Source organism: Brachypodium distachyon, chromosome 3 (assembly GCF_000005505.3).
Source record: "Brachypodium distachyon strain Bd21 chromosome 3, Brachypodium_distachyon_v3.0, whole genome shotgun sequence".
Lineage (NCBI taxonomy): Eukaryota > Viridiplantae > Streptophyta > Magnoliopsida > Poales > Poaceae > Brachypodium > Brachypodium distachyon.
This window is the reverse complement of record NC_016133.3, coordinates 44,861,915-44,885,573: the sequence shown is the minus strand read 5'-3', so window position 1 is coordinate 44,885,573 and position 23,659 is coordinate 44,861,915. Positions and strand designations below refer to the sequence as shown.

Below are 23,659 nucleotides of genomic sequence, written 5' to 3'. Positions count from 1 at the left end.
AATTTGTGCGTGTCTCGGCAAAACACTTGTTCCAACATTGACGAGAGGGCTCTGTGCAGTCAGTTTTCATTTAGATCTAAAACCTTGTCAGCTAGGAGTATATTTGTGGTGGTCAGAAGTGAGGGGTCGGTCAGGGCTAGCTAACGACGGAGGTTTTTTTTGGCGTGCGCATGTTTTTTATCCATTCGCCCTCTTCCTTATGTCGTGGATGCATCGTGAGTCGTTAGTAGAAAAGGCACGGAGATTTGTTGTTCCTTAGAAATGACAAGGTTATGTCTCCCTCGGCTGCATCGATGATTTTTGTTCTCGAGCTTCGACCCCGTCTTAGCGCTGCTCCCTCCATCATCAACGCTAATCCTAGAGATCTTATGTAGGTACAAGAAGGGTTGTCAGCGCAGTGTTGTTCCTTGGAGTGCCAGTGGCGAACATGGATCGAGAGCTTTATGCTGCCTAGTTGTGACTTGTTCTTCGGGATTCCCGTACTGCAGTTTTGATTACTTTCGTCCACAGACAATAACATCATGCTGGCTCCAACATTTTCCCAATGATTGATTATTTTCAAAATTTTGTTAAGGTTCAAACACCCCCCCCCCCCTCCCCGGCCCGTTGTTACCGAAATTGGGCAAAACGCATCCATCATATGCAAGATGTTTCCTTTGATTTTACTACTGACTCTGTTTTCTAGTTAATAGATATAGCTCTTGCAACTTTTTCTCAAAATATTTTTAGATTTAGATTTTAAAAACCTAATTAATCATTGCTACGTTACTTTTTGTAGGCAAACAAGTCTAATGCTACTATCCTATTGTGTGAGGGGAGGTGGAGTTGGATAGAGATTGCAGAATGATTTAATTCATCATATAAAATATATAAAATAAATTTAGTTGGACTAGTTTATTTTGTTCAAGATTGTGCACACAGAAAGAAAAAGAGGGGGTAGCATTTTACCATGTGCGCAGACCAGACCGGGACACGGTGTCATGGTATTTCTGTCACAGTCTGAAGTCTGGACATATAAAATCCCGAGCAGCTTCTATTTTCCAATTCCCGACTACCACACGGCAACAACCATACTGCTTCCTTTACTTTTCTCTCTCTCCCCTCTTCCCCACCCTTCCATCCCTCCAAGGCTCGCTCGAGCAGCCACTCTTCCCGAGCGCGCTCGAGGGATCCGACCGATCCCCCCGGCGATCTACCCGGCCCTGCGCTCTAGGGAGGCTTACCCACCCAGGCGGAGATGCTCTCGCTGCAGAGCGGCGATTCGCGCCACCACGCGCCGCAGCCGCGGGCGCCGGCGCCGGCGCCGGTTCTCGGAAGCAGCGACGGAGACTGGCTAGGTTTCGGCCTTCCCAAGCTCGAGGAGTCGGTGTCCTCGTCGCCCCCCTCGTTCCTGCTGCCTTCGTCTTTGTCGATCGATGCCAGGGCCCAGCCCGAACCCAAGCCCAAGCAGCTTGGAGGTCAGCGATTTTTCAATCCGTTTCTCTTTACTTAGCTTGTTTTTTTTTGGAGTCTTAGCTTGTCCTCCGGGATCTTTCTTCTTTTCGCTTCTATTTTCTTTCCCCCCTGTGGGTGTGCTGGGTATAGCGACTTGTTTTGTGTTAGATTTGGTAACATATGTCCTTTTTTAGGGAGAAAAAACATGGCAGTTGTTTGCGGAAACTCGGTAGTGTTGTGGTCGTTTTTTATTTCCTGTTTACAATAGATGTGACTTTTGGGTTGATTTTGAATTTAAAACTGCAACTTGGAGACAATCTGCTGACCGCTTGAGCTGTGATAATTGGACTAGAAAGGTTCGAGAAGAACATTGTAGGCTAGTTTTCCGGGTGATTTAGTCTGGACTATAAATGGTATGCTCTTCTGCCCCAGTTTATCTGCCGGAACCTGGTGGTGGTTGTGCGAAAACATAAAACAGCATGACTGTTACGGAAATTCATGTGATAACTTTCAGTTTTAGAGATGGTTTAGCAGTTGAGTTGATAATAAGATGCTGAGTATCGATCTGTGTTGGTTACTCAGCCGAGAGAATCCTTCGGCAGAATTTGATGATATCATGTGGGCTATTAGAGTAAGCTCTTAAGGTCGCTTCACCATTCAGATATGTGAATAGAGATGGCATATTTGTCTCCAGGTTCTGGTGCAGAGATGGACAACATTCATAATCAATAAACTATTACTCACTTGTGGCATATCGAGTTAAATAAAACCATCCTGTTTGTTGAGAACCACCTGCAAATTTGTGTCAATTAGCAGTTAATTCAGATTTTTGAATGATAATGCTCTAGAGTTTAAAACCTTAGCTGTATCCAAGAGGTGTAGTCTTTGTCGTTAACTATGGGTGAGTTAGCACTTAGCACAATTCTAGTATTTTCTTAGCATTGGTGCTAAAGTTGTATGTTTTAGAATTATAATCCCGTGGATGTACCTTCTCTGCTATCTCCCACTAAAAACGGGTGTTTGGCATTTGCAAACTCCAACCAAATAGTTCGGTCAGGATAGCCCCCCTAAAGAAGCAAATAAGAATTTGGTTATGTAATTTTATAATGTGTGGCTTTGGATGCAAAATTCGTGCTCTGGTGGTTTATATTGTTTAAGCATGTCACTAGTGTTATTCAATAAAACCTGCACACAGATTTAAATATCCATAGGTTAATTTTTTTATCAGTGTACATATTAGGCCTAACTAAATTTATATTACTTAAGCTGTTGACGAAGAGCGGCACTTGGCACTTGCCCACCAGAACTATAGATCAGGAAAGTACAGAGAGGCATTAGAGCACGGTAACATTGTTTATGAGAAGAATCCACGGCGAACTGATAACCTTCTCCTTCTTGGAGCCATCTACTATCAGGCAAGCTTGATGCTTCCCGAAACTTTTATTTCCACCTTTTTCACTTAAAAATTTCTAACGAACTTGAGATTCCTTTCTGCAGATTCGTAATTATGATATGTGTATTGAAAAGAACGAGGAGGCTCTTGCTATTGATCCACAGTTTGCAGAGTGCTATGGCAACATGGCAAATGCTTGGAAGGTAGTTTGGTGACAAGAAGTGGCAACAAACTTTTGTTGCCAAGTGAGTAACTATTTTATGGAGATTGTGCTGTTGAATTGTGTGATCAGTGTTTTTATTTTTCCATGCAGGAGAAGGGCGATGTTGATCTTGCAATTCGTTACTATCTTACTGCCATTCAGGTTTGTTTGTTTGTTTGTTTTTTCTGTGTGTTTTTTTTTCAAATTTTTGTCATGTCCAAAGTTTCCATCTTTGAGTTTTGGCAAGTGAATCATCTGAATTGCTTATAGTCTTCTCCCATGCTTGGGATAGGTTCATGAAATTACAGGGTCTGATATTCTGTAGACGTGCAAAGTAATTGAGTTGCCCCTTCTGATAATATGTCTCTAGCGTCTCTGTTACAACCTTTAGAAGTCATATCACTGATAACAGCTGTATCAACATTGCTTGATTAACTCCATTGAATGTTTATCTGCTAAGATAGTTTAGGGGTTTTGTGTGTGTAAATGTTGTAAATTGCCTTGATAACCTTATACAAGTGATTACTACCCTAGTTTATTCTAGGAGACCTTGATTTTTCACAAAAATATTTTCATGTTCTGAGAAATATGCGCTCATTTGTGGATGGATTTTTTAGTTGCGGTCAAACTTCTGCGATGCTTGGTCAAATCTTGCTAGTGCATACACGCGGAAGGGGAGATTGAATGACGCAGCTCAATGCTGTAGACAAGCACTCGCAATCAACCCTCGATTGGTATGTACATCTTAACATCTTAAGTACTCCCTCCGTCCCATAATTCTTGTCGAAATATTACACGTATCTAGACGCTATTTAGGAATAGATACATCCATTTTTGGGCAAATTTGAGACAAGAATTATGGAACGGAGGGAGTAGTTGGTAAGTCCTTTACTTTTTTTTGAAGTAATAAGTCCTTTACTTCTTTCAACTTATGCCAATTTGTCCTGATTTAGGTGGACGCACACAGTAATCTTGGAAATCTCATGAAGTCTCAAGGTTTCATTCAAGAGGTAAGCCACTTCAGTTTTACAGTATATTGGATGTATGAAAGATCCTTTTTCCACATTTCTGTTACTACTTTGTTATGATATATTTTCTTACCATTGATTGGGCAATGACATTCCATTGCCCTTTTTAAGGTAATGTTCTATGCTGTCATAAGGATCACTCAACTTTTCTTTTTCTGTACTACTGAGAATTTTGTCTCAGGCACATATTGACATGGTATGATTTGACATATTAATTGTGCTTTCAGGCATACAGTTGCTACATCGAAGCATTACATATTGATCCTCGCTTTGCGATTGCATGGTCAAATCTTGCTGGCCTGTTCATGGAGGCAGGTGATCTTGATAAAGCGTTATTGTATTATAAGGTAAATGCTACAACTGTATATATCACAACACTAGCTTCGAGCACTTAAGCTTGATTTAACAGATCGTGCTTTCTTCTTAAACCCTTAATTCGATTATTTTGTGCTATGTGTAAAGATCCCTCGTCTTCTGTTTTTGTATAATCTAGTATAGAACTCATACCATACAGAAGTTTCTATAGGCACATTCATACTGACATGATGGGAATTATGTAATGCCACTATAAATGTTTTGTCAAATATCCCGCACTAATTGTAGTTTGTTGCTTCAGCCATTTGGCGATTTTGGTTGGTCTGTCAAATTAAAGAACCTCCCAGATATTTTCCTCTCTTTATGAAAGTTATATATTTCTTCCTTTCCATTTATGGATATGTCCATTCTGCCTGGGTCTATCTTCAACACCACTTATCTCCTTGTGATGAAATATAAAGTGACAGGTCATAACAGCGAATACTTGCTTTTTCTTGAATTAACCCTGTTCTGTAGGGTTGCTGATGCCAGCATAACTTCTGTTCATAAAAGAAGGAAATTATGCCAGCCTTGTTGCATTTTTATGTGCTTATCAGTTTATAGATGTAATGTTTCATATAGTGATTTTAAGATTTTCGTATTTTTTTAGTGTCTTGACCTGTGAAGATGATGACCAATATAGATGTTTGATGGTCCTTACACCTTTTGTTTCTCTTGAATTTTCAGGAAGCTATTAAACTTAAGCCATCTTTTGCTGATGCACATCTTAATCAAGGAAATGTTTACAAGGTAGTTCTATCATCTATGTGTTCTCAGCTTGTAACATAAGCATCTTGATAGCAGCAACTTTGGTTTTTTTTTGGATCTTAGTTTATTTCTCGTGTCTTGGAGCAAAAGTGGGTCTTATTTTGTTTCTTCTCCAGGCTATGGGAAAGCCTCAAGATGCCATTATGAGTTATCAGCGTGCACTGCAGGCACGTCCTGATTATGCAATGGCTTACGGTAAGACCTGTAATTCTTATTTTAGTATTCTTACCATAATTTGCTTTGTTCTTTCTGAGTTCCAGCATCGTTTTGAATATAAGCCTAGGCGTCCGTGCAAATTGCACATTTGAACATAAATATATAAAATACCAGTAGGCCCTGTAGAGTTGAAACATCTTATTTTCCAATGGAGGAATCCATCAATGTATGTTTCTCTATGTCTAATTATCCAAGCACATGAGAATATAGTTGCTTCCTAGGTGGTTCAGGCCCCATCCTTGCTATGACTTTTTTTGCCTAGCGCCTACGTGTACTACTAGGCTGCTTTTTTAGGATACTGCTTTCGTTGTTTTTCCCGAAAGAAAACGCCAAATATGTAAGTTTCACAGAGAAAAAACATGTAATACTGATTAAATGTTACCATTTTGAGTCCATTTATTAGATGTTTATTATGGCTGAGATACGACGAGCAAGCTTACGGGAGAATGGTCCTTTCTTTACATTCAAAATAAAGCCTTAACATACCTCGTAATACAAAGGAAGAGGGAACATTTCCATGCAGGTAATCTTGCTACTATTTACTATGAACAAGGCCAGCTTGATATGGCAGTTCGTTGTTACAATCAAGCTATAGTCTGCGACCCACAATTCATTGAAGCATACAATAACATGGTAAGTGTCATTGCACTACATTGTGTTAACAGTTGTATGCAGATGATAGATAGTTGAATGACAAGCTTATATTTTTATAGGGCAATGCACTTAAAGATTCTGGAAGAGTGGAAGAGGCAATTAACTGCTACAGAGTATGTTTTGTTGCCTTCTGTCTTGCTTGTTTTTTTTACTTGTTGACCAAGGTTATCTACCTTTTTTATGCAGTCATGCCTTGCATTGCAAGCAAACCATCCACAGGCTCTCACTAACCTAGGAAACATCTACATGGAGTGGTGAGATTGTTTAGCATGTTTTTATGTCCAACAAAGTGAATAGATTTCTGTGACTCCAAATTATTCGAATGACCACTAAGACTAAAATACACTACAGGAACTTGGTAACTACTGCTGCATCATTTTACAAAGCAGCTATATCTGTTACATCTGGATTATCATCTCCACTGAACAATTTGGCTTTGATATACAAGCAACAGGTACCAGCTTGCGGTTTTCTTCCCTTCATTGTGCGCAATTTCCGCTTGTGGTTTTGTGGACAACAGAGTTCTTCTGTTTCTGTTCACACTGAAGTGTTTCTTGAACATTCACACCTATCAGTTACATACACCATACATAATTTTGTTCCTTTTTGTTTGTGCACCAGGGAAACTATGCTGATGCTATCACATGTTATACTGAAGTACTTCGTATAGATCCTACAGCAGCTGATGCACTAGTCAATAGAGGGAATACATTCAAAGAGATAGGTAGAGTTAATGAAGCAATTCAGGATTACGTCCAGGCTGCAACAATTAGGCCAACCATGGCGGAAGCCCATGCCAACTTAGCCTCCGCTTATAAAGACAGGTAACTACAGGGGTGAACCCTGCTGTTGTGTTAACTATACTGCTTTTAATTTGTGGCACCAGTTTTTTTTTTTTGTTACTATAGTATATTTTTTTGATAATTTTTCTGAACTTCGAATTTTCTGCAGTGGACATGTAGAAACAGCTATAGTTAGCTACAAACAGGCACTTCATCTGCGCCCTGATTTTCCAGAAGCGATCTGTAACCTTCTGCATACTTTACAAGTAATCACCTGCAACTTGTCTTGGTGCAATCATCCTATATGAAATATGCATGTTTCCCATGCATGCTTTATGAAATAAAGATTCAGTTGAAGTCTGTAAACCTGCATACAGGCGAAATTTTGGGTAAAACATTCTTATCAAGGAATATTATGTTATTGATGCTCATTCAGTCACCGCTCCATGTAACAAATATATAGAATTTTGCGTTGTGTGTGGCTTTCTGCATGGTTTTACTGTGAAGATTTAATACACCTTTTCTATGCATCTAGGTTATAAAAGTAAGATACTGTCATTTGCTAACAATGACTAGTGCTGCGAACACAGAGGATCATTCATCATTCGTCACAAGAGCGGTCATATAGATGTCAATTCGGTCAACATATTTGTACCTTTCTTGCACCAACTTATTAACAGCGTTTAAACTGGCATTTATCTGCACAATTGTCTTTTTACCTATAGACATGCAAATTTGATTGTCTTGCAGTAACCAAAATAAGCAGGGAAACTAGTCCTTGCGTACGTCATAGCCTAGTACTTTACGTAGCCGACCTAGTTTCGCATTACTTGTCTGGTGTGCAAATTAGTACAGACCTACATTGATGCAAAAAAAATTACTACTAGTTTCTTGGCTCTTGGGATTTGGCACATTGCATGGAAATTCCTTGTATAGAGATATCATCCTAGTCTTTGTTAAGAATCACAAGGAAAAGAGGGCCAGTAACAAACTAACACGAACATTTTTTGGTTCGCTGCAGTGTGTCTGTGACTGGGAGAATAGAGATGCCATGTTTCGCAACGTCGAAGACATTATCAGAAGGCAAATAAAGGTGAGCCTTTCTTTTTCAAGAAAAAAGGTTCAAATTCTTATTTTAAAAAAGGTTCAAAGCTATCCTCTCCCGGACAACTTATATATTACATGTCTGTTTCCTTTAGATGTCAGTGCTTCCAAGTGTTCAACCTTTCCATGCCATTGCTTACCCGATTGATCCCATGCTTGCCTTGGACATAAGGTGCATGTCCTGTGCTATCCTCTTCTACTAGACTACTCCCTCCATCCCATATTAAGTGACTTTCTATTACATGTATCTAGACGCTTTTTAAGCATAGATACATCCATATTTGGGCAAAATTGAGTCACTTAATATGGGACGGAGGGAGTACTATTCAAAAGATAATATTTTTAATTTATTTATGTTATTTGCAGCCGTAAATATGCTGCTCATTGTTCCTTGATTGCTTCTCGTCTTGGATTGCCACCTTTTGTGCATCCACCTCCTGTTCCTGTAAAAGCGGAGGGTAAATACTGCCGACTCAGGGTGGGGTATGTCTTGAAACATTTTATGTCTTGCATTTGAAGGACTCCTGCAATACCAGAATAATCAGGTTCCCCTTGTTCACTTTACAGATATGTGAGCAGTGATTTTGGGAATCATCCCCTCTCCCATCTTATGGGTTCAGTATTTGGAATGCATAATCGCGACAACATTGAGGTTATTTTACATCCATTCACTCATTTCCCCCCCTCTAGCATACTGTTGTTGCATGGTTCTCCGTGTGGGACTCATTACTGGCACAACAGGTCTTTTGCTATGCACTTAGTCAAAATGATGGAACTGAATGGCGGCAGCGTATTCAGTCTGAGGTTGAGCATTTCTTGGATGTGTCTGCCATGACCTCTGATATGATTGCCAGAATTATAAATCAAGACAAAATACAGATATTAATTAATCTGAATGGCTACACAAAGGTAATATGTCTTGCTTCTGCTATCTCTGAATGTCATCCGTCACACTTTCTTTTATCATTCTGTTATCTTGTTTGTTTTCTTTGATGACTTTGTGCTTGCTATTCCTATGTTGTGATGGTTGTACCTGTTCTTTGGTGTGTTCCTTATATTTTTAGGTTTGTTTTAAAAAATTACTTTCGACTCATGTGCTACAAAATTAGCATCACATAAAGCTAAAGGTCCTTTCCATGAAATCATTTTAATAAGATTGGGACAGGAAATGGGTCTTCATACTATTTTTTTAATGGAGCAAGCATTTAGTTTGATTTGTTTGTGTGACCTTACCTTTACTTCAATTCTTAGCAGGTATCTTTAGCATTATATTCACTGATAATATGCTTCCGATTTAAACAGGGTGCAAGGAATGAAATTTTTGCATTGCAACCAGCACCTATCCAGGTTTCGTACATGGGATTCCCAGGCACAACAGGTGCTTCATACATAGATTACCTGGTTACAGATGAGGTATGGTAACATTGGAGATTCTACGATTAATAATTGATTCGTTTGAGGTGTCTTGAATTGAATTTCATTTCTAATATACAATCCTGCAGTTCGTTTCGCCATCTTGCTATGCACATATATATTCTGAAAAGCTTGTCCATCTGCCTCATTGTTATTTTGTCAACGACTACAAGCAGGTCGGTCCCGTGCCCGTGTTTTGTTCTCTTTTCCTTTTACATTCATATCGCCTGTACAATCTTCCTAACTCTGATCACTCTGTCAGAAAAACCGCGATTGCCTTAATCCTGTATTGCCACATAAACGATCAGATTATGGGTTGCCTGAGGATAAGTTCATCTTTGCCTGCTTTAATCAGCTTTACAAGATGGATCCAGAAATATTTGATAGATGGTAAATGTCCAAATCTACATGTTTGTGTTATTTTGTGCAATATTTTGTGCAAGTTTGGTAAATCTTGTTTCTGTATATGATTTACATTGAAGCTTCTGACCAGACTAGCTCAATTTGGGACCTGACTAGTCTTATCGCTCTACTTATTCTTAAGGTGCAATATTCTCAAACGTGTTCCAAACAGTGCCTTATGGATCTTAAGATTCCCAGCAGCTGGTGAAACTAGAGTAAGAGCACGTAAGTAACTCAAATAAAAACTTTTATTATTTTTTACTATTATTTTTTCCTGAACGGGAGAAAACCAATGTTCTTTTGACACTTACCATGCCAAAAAAACTACTTCATACAGATGCTGCTGCCAGAGGAGTCAGGTCAGATCAGATCATATTCACCGATGTTGCCATGAAGACAGAACATATACGACGCAGTGCATTGGCAGACCTTTTTCTGGACACGTATGCACTGCTGTGACTAATTTCTTTCTTTCATTTCATAAGCACAATACTTGGCATTAATACTTGTTCTATTTCTTCATGTGATTTTTAGCCCTCTGTGTAATGCCCACACAACTGGCACTGACATACTGTGGGCTGGCTTGCCAATGATCACTCTTCCACTAGAGAAAATGGCAACCAGAGTAGCTGGTTCCCTCTGCCTAGCCACTGGGCTAGGGGAAGAGATGATAGTTAGCAGGTAAGTGTAGATTAAAAGTCTAGTATTGACTATCGTCAGTAGACTCAAAACTAACTTTTGTTTCCATTTTGGTTCTCTGTCAGTATGCAAGAGTATGAAGACAGGGCAGTAGCCCTAGCACAAAATCCGGCAGACTTGCAAGCACTGACCAATAAGCTCAAGTCAGTCCGTATGACGTGTCCATTATTTGACACAGCTAGATGGGTAAGTTCTTGCCAAGGCATTAGCCTTGTGACATTACTGTCTTCGGAGACTATCTTCGACTATGGCGGAAAAAAAAATGTTAAAAAAAATCTTGGACCATGGCGATTATTCATATAAATTGTTTCAGGTACGCAACCTTGAAAGGGCATATTACAAGATGTGGAATCTGTACTGCTGTGGTCGCGACCCCGAGCCGTTTAAGGTGAAAGAAGATGACGGTGAGTTTCCGTTCGACCGCTAAGCGGACAAGCTTTACATGATCGGCTCTGTAAATACAGGCAAGAGTTGTATGTAGCATACCTAGCACCTGACTGCACCAGGCGCTTTGTTTGATGGAGCCTGTTCTGATGCGCACTAACCTATGTACACTACCAGAAGATTTGTGGATGTAGTCTGTATTGCTGTTACCATTGGTATTAGTTGGTCTATTCATGAGTACCGGTCTGGTCCTGGATTATTGTTGTCTTGTGATACTGGATCCGTGTGTTGCTGTCGCTGTGGCAAAAATTAATACAAGAATCATTGTTGAAGTGTTTCCCTCTTTTGCTCACTGGTTCTGTCGCGAACTCATGAGCCGTGGATCGTCAGCTGAAGAGATTCAAAGGCCGGGAACATATGGGATCACGTTTGCATCCCTAGCTACGATGGGCACATCTGTCCTGATGATAGGGATTTGAGACAAGGCAGGGATGCCAAGTTTAGGGTCTTCAGGGCATCTCCAAAGGCCACACCCTAAACTCCCTCCATTTGTCCATTTGATGGTATGGACAAAATTTAAATCCAATGAGAACTCTGATTTGTCTAAAACTTTTTTTTATATCTGATTTCTTCTCCAACTCCAAATTTGAGGAGAGAATGGGGTTATCCATTGGTTCTCCTGGCCATACATGATGAGGAGGACCAATGAAGCGTTGGACATTATGATATTTTGTTTATCTCCATCTGTCCAAACACACATCAAATGGACAAACGGAGCTCGCCATTAGAAATGTCCTTAGCCTATGTGGCTAACCTTTGGTGCGACTGTTCTGGATTGGGGAAACCGCAGAATGCCAGACATAGGTCCGCCCCTGATCCATGTTACTGGGAAGCAAACTAGTAGAACCAAAGAAATGCGATCTCTGGCAGTGAGGTACAGCAATCAACCGCGTATGTGCAAATTGGACGAAACGGAATAGGAAGTTTCCGCCATTCTAGAAGAAAGAAAAGAAAAGAAAAGAAAACGTATTTCAGATCTACAAATGGCAATACACTAAGGGTGGTCTTTGATACAAATACAGTACATGTAGATATATGGAAATTTCTATTTTTCTAACGACTATCTAAAAAGTACATGTATATATACTACCGACCTCTGAAAATTGATTGAGAAATATTTTCATTCGAAAAAGAAAACACAATCACAGTAAGACTAATTGCTATTATAAACTACTCCCTCCATTTCATAATTCTTGTGAAAATCTTACATGTATCTAGACACTTTTTAGGAATAGATACATCCATTTTTAGGCAAATTGGAGACAAGAATTATGAAACGGAAAGAGTATAAATTTATCTTTTTTGTGCAGATTACGTCTTAAAGAATTTCTTTATATTTTAGAGCAATTAGTCTCAGTATATTTTAGAGCTTCTAAATATTAAAACCTAAGTGCTTGAAAGTGCTTATGCACTTTCTGGACGACCCGGGCGCGCACCCTTGCGAACCGCCCGATCTCATCTGCCCCGCGTCGCCCGTCCGATGATTTTAGGACACGAAGCGTGCGCGTTCCCAATTTTTCCACGCACGTATCCTGTGTTGGGGTCGCGCCGCCCATATCCCCTCACTTTTCCCCTCCCCATTCCCCTCGTTCTGTTCGCCGCTCTCTCCCTCTCCTCTCTCGGTGGCGATTTCCAGCGATTCTCCACGGCGTGAGGGGTCTCGGCGGTGCGGGTCGACGGAGAAGAGAGCTAGCCTGGGGCAACCGGGCCTCTGCGATTAATGCCGAGCCGCTCGGGAGAGGCGCGCACCTCGAGCTTCTAGGAGCGGCGGCGAAGCATCTGGCCCCGGCGAGCTTCTTAAGGTACTGTGGTTCTAGCCAGCGGCAACTTCATGTGTATACGACTAGCTTTTGACGAGATTTTGACCGACGTTTCGAGGTCGATTTTGGGGGCGGAATCGAGCAATGTTTTCCGTGATCGAGTCGCGCGACCAAAGCAATTTTCGTCATGGGAGTCAGGCCTCTTCCCTCTTCATGCGTTGTGGGGGGGGGGGGGGGGGGTGCAGTGAGGCGAGGTAGAGGTAGATTGCGTTCCCGTAGCAATCCCCTCCCCATTTTTCTGCTTGCTGCGAGGGTTCGTGCGATGGGGTTCTGTGGGTTGATTAGATGATGTCGATTTTGTTGGTCCGCGGTTTTGCCCGTGCGTGCGCCCGTGTTTGTGTTTTGGTGCTGGGCTCGTGAAGGGAGTGTGGGGGCCGATTAGATGCGTCTAATTTCAGCCTAATCTGAAATCTCCATGCCAAACCCATCCCGTTTACTTGCATGTCGCTTTGCTGTTCACAGTTCCCGTAGATGTGGTAAGGTGTTACAGACTTTGCCCCCAATTTGGTGGTCTAGGCTTTGTTCATAGGGTTTTCCTAATTTTGGACTTCTGCTCTCTTTGGTGTTCTTGTAAACTTTCAACTTAGGGTGCTAGGGTCCTTTATTTTTTGTTCAATAGCATCAGCTGTACGTCGTCTACATGCTCGTATCTACATCAAAACTTGTAGGGATTCCGTTTATGCAACTTTTGAGCCACCTTTTCCGTACCATAACCCCTGTGCTATTAGCCAAGTTGTGCACATGTTTTATAGATGTTAGGCAAGTTTCTGCCCCCTGTGTTCTTTCAGGCCGGCTAGGTTCTGCACATGTTTCTAACCTATCAGCTGGTGGAGCTTGTTGATCTCTTACAGGGGGGTAATCTCACTGTTATTAGCATGTGTTAAATTGCCCGTTAATTGGCCTGAAGGGCCATGCTTCTGTACCTAAAATCCTGTGCTGCAATGTGTAGCAGGATTTTGCTTTCACTGTTTACATTTTACTGATTAGGAGTTGCATTTTTCCCTCTAATTTGCATTAGGCAAATCATTGTGTAGGATCTGCTTTTACCTTTTTGGAGTTGCTTTTTCCCCTCTATAATGGGGAGTTCACCAGTGGCTAGGCAAGTCATTCAGTAGGAGTTGGTTTTTACTGGTCACTGGTCACATTTAGCAATGACAAGTTGCCATAGTTATTTGAATGGGGATATAACACTGGCTAGGCAAGTCGTTCAGTAGGACTTGCTTTTTAATGATATTGATTAGGCAAACTTTTTTTTATTAATAGTAGTTGCTACTTTGTCCATATACTCACGATTATAAGTTGCTTTCACTAACTGCCCCTATCTTTTTTGTTGTGGGAACTTTAAGTTGCTTAGAGTTAGCTGCTTTTTAATTGTTTCTTCTTAATGTTAAGTCGCTTTTCTTAGTAATGAAAACTAACTATGGACCATAAGTTGCAGTTGTAGTCAAATTTCGGACAAGGAATAGGATTGTATTACTAGTTACCATTTATGAGGTGTGGTGCCATTTTTTTCACTAACCATCTGTAGTGAATTAGAAGTTGGTAGACTAAGAACGGATTATCTTTTCATTAATAAGTTGTTGTAATTGATTTTTGTAGTCGAATTGTGATACAATGAACCATATTTTTTCATGGATGTGCTTGACTAATCAGCTTTTTTTATTTTTCAAGCTTTTTCGCTTCAACTAAAATTTGCTACACTGACCGCTAAACTTATAAGCACTCATTTTTTTTCGAACCACTAGGTGATATTTTATGAGTAACGAATAGACCACAGTGGTCGGCGGAGGCATTGAGGACGGCGAACGCATTAAGCACGGCGGGACACATCTAATGTTCCGTCGAGTTATCAAGGTGAGATCCTCTCACATCCTTCCCAACACCTCCCCAATCTAAGATATTTTTAGGAAATTTTCTATGGGTTTTCTCCCCTAGTAGAGAGACCTAATCAGCTTAATTTTGAGTTTAGTATGTGCATCCTAATCAGCATAATTACAGCTCTGGTGAGTACTAAGCTGCTACAACAAACTTTCTCGGACCGAAAGTCGCTTCCCTAGCTTAATTTTGATTTTAGAAGTGCATCCTTAAGAAAGCATAATTTGCATTTATGTTGACACTAAGTTGCGTTTACATCACCCAACTTTTGTGGTGTAAAAGTTGCTTCTTAGCTTAAATTTTGGCTTAGAAGTTGCATTCTTAAGAAGCATAATTTCTGTTGCTTTTTACATCACCAAACTTTCTGGAATAAAAGTCGCTCCCCTAGCTTAAATGTTGACTTAGAAGTTGCATATCCTAGGAAGCATAATTTCAGATTATAGTTGACACGAAGTTGTTTTTTCACTGCCCAACTTTTCCGGAGTAAAAGTTGCTTTCTAGCTTAAATTTTGAATTACAAGTTGCATTCCTGAGGAGCATAATTTGTTTTTTTGGAGCTTTCTTGCCTTTAAGTAAAGCATGTTCTTCGGGTTTTATTTCCTCAGGAAGCATGCTTTTTTTAGACATGGAAGTGCCAAATTAAAAGTAAGTAATAGGAAGCAACAAAACAGAAGGTTTGACTACGACAAGATCAAATGTTGATATTAGGGAACAAAAGAATTATGTGTGTTTAGTGGGTCTTTTCTCTCGCAAATAACAATGCAGCAGCGGGGATAAAACATTCACATAAGTAATCATACAGCTACATCATGCATGTGTTTTCTCTTTTCTGTGTTTGGGCAACATACTTGTAGAATCGGAAACGCTAAACACACCTAAGTGCCTTTTATGCTTTCATTTTCTGTGTTTTTTGTATGGTGCACCTTTTGCAATATAGTGCACCCAAGTGTTTTTTTTTCTCTGTTTTCTGTAGCTAACAGGTGTCCAGCACGGGGTTATAGCAGCATGCTACTTTTTGCACCTTCTCTTGCCACAATCTCCAGCAACTATGACTACCAGGAGGATCTAATGGGTGTTTCTCTTTTTTTTTACTGTTGTTAGATCAGCAATTATGTGGGGGCATGGATCTCTGTTCCTGTGATTTCTACCAGTTTTGGAAGGCAAAACGTACCCAGAAGCAACTTTGATTAGGTTTACTGGGGTCCCCCAGCCCACACACAAACACACATTGGCTGTTTTGTGGTCAGGTAAGCAAATACTGGGGGCATGGATCTATGTTCCTGTGGTTTCTACAAAGCCCCAGGCAACTTTGATCAGCAAAAGTTGTTTTAGCTTCATGTACTTGTACTGACTAGAGAAGTGCTATGCTAAAGTACCAACAAAATCGGGGTGGTTTGAGGACCTTCTGATTGCTAGCAATTCCTTAAGCAACTTGGATTGCTGCGAAGTAGGGAATCATGGCGTCCAGAAGGTCCGTTGGGTACAATGGAGAAGAAGATCGTGGAGGGGATAAGAGAAAGAAAAAGCAGGCATATGTGCCTCTTTTTGCTTGGATAAAGGGCAAGGTTTTTTGGCAGGCTCGCGAATTGCAAACAGTTAATCCATTAACCAGGTTCACTAGCCAAATTTATGTTAGTTCAACTGAAAGCAAAACTTGGAACCTGTTTGTCAATTCTTATGATTTGTTCTGCAAAATAGACAACTAATAGTCTCCGGCATGTATGCTTGAATTACACCACACCTTTCAAACTTATCTTTCTTTGCTCTTTTTTGTGTGTAGGTTACAAATGATATATTCACAAATGAAGATGGAAAATTATTGGTCAAGCATGGAGATCTTCCTGAAGAGTGTATACGTGCAGCAGAAATTGGAGGTTGTCCTCGTGCTTTAGCATGGATCTGTAGGAGCTATCTAACATGTACAAAGCTGATTTGCTATTCTATGAATCTGGAGGAGGCATTGTCCTTGTTGAATCCCACATAGAAGGTTTATTAAACCACCCTACCGTAGTATTGTCTTATCCGTGCTGATTCAATTTGGAAGATAAGGGTTACCAGAGCAACCTGTACTAAGCTGATTTAGAAGCGTAGAAAATGTTCCGTGAGCTTTGCGTAATATTTGCTTTTGCCTTTCTTTTTTGCTTGCACGAAGGGCAACTTTTGCTTCCAAATTTGCATGGCGACTCAAGAGTTGGCGGGAGGAGACCGCACGTCCGCGTGAGGTAGGAAGCACGCTTGGGAATCGCGTGCGGGGCCAGACAGCTCGTGGAGACAGTTTTTCTATATTAGGAAAGGGGGGCAAAAACATACCATGTTTGGGTGTGCACCTTGGCACCCCAATAGTGCACGAGCTGCGTCCATATTATTTTCGTTTAAAAAAATTTGGGCTCCAAGAGCCTGAGCTCCAAACAACCGCACGTCAAACAAGATTCACTTTCTTCCTCTACTGTTCCATAAACCGATACGAACTGACTTGTTTGAATCATACCCGTTAATACAAACATGTTTTGAGAAAAAGATAAGCGCGAGTTGGAAAATCCAAGACAGAAAGATTAGAGGAAACATAGTGTGCGGACAAGATTCACTTTCTTACTACTGTTTCACAAACGGTTCAGGAAACATTGCCAGCCACATTTTAGAAAGATTACTCTCAGTCCCTCACTCTATGACTATCGCCTTCAATAATACCCTGACTCTCCACATCATTTAGAGTGAGACGTATGACAGCTTCTGTCTTTAAACCAACTCTACATGATCTGCTAGCATTAGTTATTCTTACTGTTCCACAAAAGGTTTAGGAAACAACGACAGCCATATTTTTGAAATATTACATCATTTATAGTGAAAGACGTACTAGTATGACGGGTTGTTGTACAGTGGTAGAAGATTGCACTCCGTACTTTAGTCTATTGCCTGACGCACCAAAGAGTCATTTCTACTCTTTTTTTCCTCCACATTAGTAAATTCCAATTAAAAGTTGATAAAAAATCAGCCTTTGCAGATGACCTAAAGCGAGGGAAACTGTCTGCAAACACTTCTTTTGTTTTTAGACGTACAAACACGGCTGCGGTGTAAAGAAAACCAGTCAGGCAAAACAGCTAAGTTCAAAATTATAAACGACGATCCAAAAGAGTACACATAGAAACTAATAATACGAGAGTACATAAACAATTCTCAGCTCTTCATGCTAGACAAGATCAATTTTGAGGGGGGAAACAACCAGCCATTTGTCCGCAAGCATAAGACAGACTCCAAACAGCTAACAGTATCAAGGGAACAAAAAGAGTTCTTAGGATTTGCTCTAAGCAGCGGCACCCTTGCCCTTCTTCTTTTGGAGCTTCTTCATGTAGAACTCAAGCTCCTTACCCTCAAGGATGTAGCTGTAATCAGGTATCACAAGTTAAAACTTTGTAGCAGCCCAAAATGATAAATAGCTGACAAATTAAAATAAAACTATAACGCAGGCAAAAACAATACTTAAACCAGTTACATAGTGCAGCAGGACAACAAAATACAGAGGTCAAGCATGAACCCATGAAGAAAATGTTGGCAAACTACAATAATATCCAAATGTCGCAGGCCTCTCGCATGAGCTTGAAATTACCACTAATTTATAACACATTACACTAAAACATAATAAATTACTAGCCCAAATTTACTTTCCATCCATTTTTATACTGCAGTTTCAGTTAGTGGTTGCAACTTATATGTCATAAAATTTACTCCCTCCGATCCTAAATTCTTGTCTCAAATTTGCCTAAATATGGATGTATCTATTCTTAAAAGGAGTCTACATACATGTAATATTTCGACAACAATTTAGGATCGGAGGGAGTATAAAACTATTTTGCATGGCATAGATAATTCCATTATTTTCACATCTAAGTAACATTTTATCTATATATATATATATATATATTAGAAGTTTGAATGCATGCTACAACTTATTTACAAACATACGCAGTTATCATAATAAGCTTCTGTTGAAGGCAAATCTAGAAATCTTTTTCACATGTCCAATCTACAAAATCTCAATATGTAAAATTGAATATAAGGTGTACAATATTCTTACCCATCAGCTCGTCCACACTGCCCAGGGCGGGAAGAAATGCATGCCAACAACCTTCCACTGCTAAATTGTTCTTCGATGTGGGGGTCTAGGGTGCGACCCTGTTGGCGTTTCTCCAGCTTCCTCTGGACATTGTTGCTTTTCTTGGTTTCCTCTGCAGCCGCAGCAGCAGGTGCAGCAGCATCACCATCCTGCAATGTCTATAACAAGAATGAAGGATCAACCGTTATATCTGACAGTCAAAGCATAAGAAAACCTACTTCAAGGCAGTCAGTTTATGAATAACACAAATCAACAAACTAGATAGCAAGTAACTCTATGTACAGTTAACACATGCATATATACAGCAAACAGAAGACAATTTAACATGGAAAACGTATCAATAACATTTTTACTCCCACCATAACTCAAATGTAATTCACAAAGAATAGGAAAAAACACCCTATGAAAACTTCATTCAAATGGATCAGCAACCCCATGGTTAAATCAGAAATTACAATAGATGCTAACAACTTGGCAGGCAAGTAATTATTACCATCCATTTAAACCTACATAAAATTCATAAGCAAAATGGGATAGTGGCTACTTTCAGAGACATTTAAGTTGACCAATATACATTTAAAAACCTGAGATTGTGTTAGTGGTAGATAAACAAGAAAAGAGTATGATGTTCCTCAGCTAAGATACAATGCAAATAACAAACATATTACGACAATAACAGGAGCAATAAAATAAACAGGAAGGAACCTACCTCAGTAGCATCCTTCTTGGTAGCAGCAGGGGTCTTCTTCTTCCTACCAATATCCACTCCATAGTGAGTGAGGTACCACTGCTTGAAGGGGGCAGCATCAACTTGCACAATGGCATTTTTCACAAGGGTCTGGGTCCTGACAAGCTCATTGTTGGAGGAGTTGTAAACCACATCGAGGAGACGGGTCTTGCGGGTCACAGCCTCACTTCCCCAGGAGTAGTTGCCAGTATCCAAACGTAGGGCCCTCCACTTGACATTGCCTCCACGGACACGGACTCTCCTCACTGTCTTGTTGCTAGACAGCTTGGTGTTAGCAGGCTGACGACCGAGCTCATACCTTCAGGGCAAAAGAGACTGTTAAACTAACATCTACAGAACGAAAGAAACAGCACAATTTAGGCAGCAAAAAGCTGAGGTTCTACAGATTTCTCCAAATTAGTGAATATAAGGATGTAACAGGTTTCAATTTCCCTTATAACACGCATTGCTCACAGCAAGGCACAAGCCCCAAAAGTACCAAAATCTACACCAGCTTTCGCAGTTAGCTCAGCGAGAAAAAGCTAAGTGATATACCCTACACACCGGAACGCAACTTAAACTTCATAAATAACCTGCGTATTACGCTATCATAAATCTGAATGGTCATTTCAAAACATCGGCAGCTAAACAACGATACAGAAATCTGTAATCAAACAAGATTCATTTGTTGCAACCGAAGCCTGATTAGGCCAGAGACTATGGCTACGCGTCCTAGCCTAAGCTTACTGATGGGTGAATCACGACTCCCTTAAATTTCACACACTAGCGAGATCCAAATATACTACAAGCCCCCTTGATTAATCTTAGTGTTGGTAATATATACATAAAACAAGCATCCAGTGGAAGAGATCTGGAGGTTGGTTGGTCACTCACTTTCGCTTCTTCCTCCAGGCCTTCTGCTTGCCGCCAGTGGCGCGGCGCTTGTGCATGGAGTCACGCGAAATACCTGCGGGGAGGACGCAATAGAACCAGCAAGCGCCATTAGCGGCGGAGCACGAAGACAGGGAGGAGAAGAATAATCGTCGGAGTCATGCGAGGTAACAGGGAGCTTACCCATGGCGGCGGCTTCGGGTTCCCTCTGTGGCTGCGCCGCCGGTTGATCTTCCTCGCTCAAGGTGCGCCCCGCTTAGGGGTTGGCTTATATAGGTGCCTCCACGGGCTTAGGGTTTAGAGCCGGATCCAACGGCTGCGATGCATCAGAGTGTTAACGGGCCGTTCGTGAGAAGAAGGGAAGCCTGGGGTGTTGTTAAGCCTGTTATGTCCTTCCCTCGGCCCACCAGTAAGCAGGGCTACACAAATCACCAATTTGAGCCCAGCTTGTCGCTGTGGCCGAATGAAGCATTGCTCTAATCCACCAGCACCTCTAAAGGCTAAGTGGTGCAGCTCCACTATTTGGAGACAACGAGCGCTCACTCGTCCGAACCATCCGATCACATCCAAATCCATCTAACCGTTACAAGCCAAATTCACTGACTACTTCGTGCCGTCCTCTTTCTAGTTTCTACTGCCTGTCGAGTCTCCATCCCCACCCACAAGTCCATGACGCAGTTTCGTCCCGATCCCCCAGTTCCCCCAAATCCGTCGCAGCTTCACCCCGATCAGGCTGGATCCGTCTTGCCCGTACCAGGCATGGCGGGGCCCTCGTCCTCCTACGCATCCTCCCCCAAGACCCGCCTACCCCACGCGCTGCGGCGGCAGCTCCCTCCGCGGAGACGGCAAAGGCGGCCACGTGCTGTGCGCGAGGTGCGGGGATTTCCTTCTCCTTTTCAACGGCGCGCCACGAGAGCAAGGGATTGAGAGAAGAGAGGGGGCGGACTCGCGGCTGATCGACCTCACGCAGGGCGTCGCCTCGGCATAGCCCCAGTTTCGGGGCTGCAACTCCTCGCCGTCCTGAGGAGTGGTTAGTTTCCCACTCCTCCGTCTCCATTTCTCCGAGGAACTTGCTGACCCCTGTCCGTCTAATTTTGCTTCATCCGGGTCGTTTTTAGTGACGCGGCGGTGTTGATTTGGTGGCGTTCTCCACTGGCTCCCGATCCACAGGCTTGTTCGAGTAGTACAAGCAGGTTTCCGGCCACATGATGACAGGCTGGTGGTACCAAGCTGTCAAGCAACGCAATGAGGTATTAGGTACAGGAGAGCAGCCAACCTTGGACTATGCAAGCCGATGGATGGGAAATATGAGAAGCCAATGGAAAAAGGAGGCCATCTTAGTTGTCTGCTACAATTATTTCACATTTATTTCAGTTGAAGTGGCTTATTACATACTTGCAGATGTATCAAAGAGTTCCTTACTAGCTAAATCATATACTTCCTCCGATCCATATTACTTATCGAAATATTACACGTATCTAGGCGCTTTTTAAACATAGATACATCCATATTTGGACAAATTTGAGACAAGTAATATGGGTTGGAGGGAGTACGAGTAATTTTAGTTGCTTGATTTATGTAGATAGTTCTGAATTTCATCACGGAGTGCTTCTTGTGTGCAATTAATTTCTGCATTTCAATGACAGGGTTGCTAAACATGACCAAATTTGTTGTTGCATTTTTCTCATGTGCATAAAAGCAGTAAGACAGAAGCTGAGATTTAAGGCGGGGGCAACGCTCAACCTACTGCACACACTGCTATTTCAGTGCTCGAAAATACATATGCAATACGGTTCCGTGACTCGTCCCATTGTCTTCATTGCGCTCGCCGGCGAGGGCACCGGCGTGATAAATATCATATGTGAGACTGATGTGTAGATTGTACTCGTAATCTGCTACTTGTAGGAATTTTTGATATTTTATTTCAGTTGGAGTGGCTTATTATGTGTAGTAGTTTGCGACGTAACCCAAGTAGGTGCTTACTATTTGATCCAAAGTTGTTATACTTGCAAATCATTGGGCTGATTGTTGATTATAGTTGCTAAACATGTTTATTAGTTGCTAAATATGAGTAATTAGTTGGTAAAATAATCATCATAATTACTTTTTGATCCAAAATTGTTACAGTCATCCAGAGTTGCGTGAATAGAAGACAAAGTTGCTAGTTTTAGAAGAAAAGTTGCTCCATCGTGGATGTCGTTGCGCTGATTTTTTAATACAAAGATGCTATCCCTCTCTAACCAAAGTTGCCAGTATGGAAATATAAATTACTGGTATGAAAGTGAAATTTGCTAACATAGACCATTAATCTGCCAGCAAATAAAGCAAAATTGTCGACACATTAGCGAAAGTTGCCATCGCGCACAAAACTACTAGAGTGGAGCGAAACTTCTATTGGGTGGGAACCAAAGTTGCTATTATGAGCAAATTTGCTACTATTAGAGTCAAAGTTGCCAATATATGATCAGAAGTTGGAGTATGAGAGTGAAAGACGTTGTTGGTATAAAAACCAAAGTTGCTAGCATAAAAGATAAAGTTGTCACACATTAACGAAAGTTGCGACCGGATACACCAAAGATGCATGTTTGAGTCGATGGAGTCAAAGTTGCTGGAGGGAGCAAAAACTGCCACGAGCATGGGAGCCAAAGTTACCAGTATGTAGCATTAATCGTCAGTACGAGTCAAAGTTTTTAGTACATAAGTGATAGTTGCTAACACATTAGCAAAAGATGCCACCGGAGCACACTAAAGTTGCTTGTTATCGAGTAAAACTTGCTAGAATGGAGCAAAAACTGCTACCAGGTGAGAGCCAAAGTTGGACGTCAAAGTTGCCATTTTAGGAATCAAAGTTGCCAATTTAGAAATCAAAGTTCATATTATTTGAACCAAAGTTGCGAGTATGTGAATCAAAGTTGCCAGCAATAAGAGGCAGTGTTTTCAGATCACACATTAGCGAAAATTGTGACTGGACACACCAAAGATGTTTGCAATGAAGTGAAAGTTGCTAGATGGGAGCAAAAACTACTGCTGATATGGGACCAAAGTTGCAAGTATGGAGCAATAGTTGCTAGTACAAGAGTCAAAGTTGCTAGTATAAGAACTAAAGTTTCTACTATGAGAGTCAAAGTTGCTAGCACACAAAACAAAGTTGCCAACACATCAACAAAAGTTGCACCTGAAACACTGAAGTTATCTACTATGAAGCGAAAGTTACAAGAATGGGAGCAAAACTTGCCACTAGTATAGGAGCCAAAGTTGCTAGCATGAAAGTGAAAGTTGCCGGTATTGGAGCCACATTTGCTAATAGTGGAGTTAAAGGTGCCAGTATAAAAGACAAAGTTG

The 23,659-nt window shown here is 41.1% G+C and overlaps 2 protein-coding genes and 1 long non-coding RNA gene across 5 annotated transcripts; 2 read left to right on the top strand and 1 right to left on the bottom strand.

Annotated features, from left to right (window-relative positions):
- The first annotated feature begins 1,040 nt into the window (after positions 1-1,040).
- LOC100846315 (probable UDP-N-acetylglucosamine--peptide N-acetylglucosaminyltransferase SEC) lies at positions 1,041-11,170 on the top strand. Its single transcript, XM_003572482.4, has 28 exons — positions 1,041-1,457; positions 2,701-2,849; positions 2,932-3,030; positions 3,141-3,191; positions 3,647-3,763; positions 3,983-4,039; positions 4,285-4,404; positions 5,099-5,161; positions 5,296-5,374; positions 5,919-6,028; positions 6,109-6,162; positions 6,236-6,303; positions 6,401-6,503; positions 6,671-6,873; positions 7,001-7,097; positions 7,853-7,924; positions 8,031-8,107; positions 8,302-8,418; positions 8,503-8,587; positions 8,677-8,844; positions 9,238-9,348; positions 9,438-9,524; positions 9,611-9,738; positions 9,893-9,975; positions 10,088-10,193; positions 10,285-10,431; positions 10,515-10,635; positions 10,763-11,170. Exons 1-28 carry the CDS (start codon positions 1,238-1,240, stop codon positions 10,874-10,876), a joined length of 3,006 nt encoding a protein of 1,001 aa, XP_003572530.1. The 5' UTR covers positions 1,041-1,237; the 3' UTR covers positions 10,877-11,170.
- A 1,253-nt stretch (positions 11,171-12,423) lies between these two features.
- On the top strand, positions 12,424-16,704 carry LOC100842362. 2 transcript variants are annotated; one of them, XR_731728.3, is made up of 4 exons: positions 12,424-12,695; positions 14,459-14,567; positions 15,690-16,200; positions 16,369-16,704. It is a non-coding gene; the product is annotated as an uncharacterized LOC100842362 (long non-coding RNA). The 2 variants fall into 2 exon arrangements; XR_731727.2 differs by having other exon boundaries at positions 12,427-12,695; positions 15,690-16,704.
- A 969-nt stretch (positions 16,705-17,673) lies between these two features.
- On the bottom strand, positions 17,674-20,636 carry LOC100842054 (40S ribosomal protein S8). 2 transcript variants are annotated; one of them, XM_003574933.4, is made up of 5 exons: positions 20,501-20,636; positions 20,321-20,393; positions 19,409-19,745; positions 18,661-18,857; positions 17,674-17,968 (listed from the first exon to the last, which is right to left on the bottom strand). In XM_003574933.4, exons 1-5 carry the CDS (start codon positions 20,502-20,504, stop codon positions 17,890-17,892), a joined length of 690 nt encoding a protein of 229 aa, XP_003574981.1. In that variant the 5' UTR covers positions 20,505-20,636; the 3' UTR covers positions 17,674-17,889. The 2 variants fall into 2 exon arrangements, with proteins under 2 accessions (XP_003574981.1, XP_010235437.1); XM_010237135.3 differs by having other exon boundaries at positions 18,661-18,848.
- Positions 20,637-23,659: the final 3,023 nt, after the last annotated feature.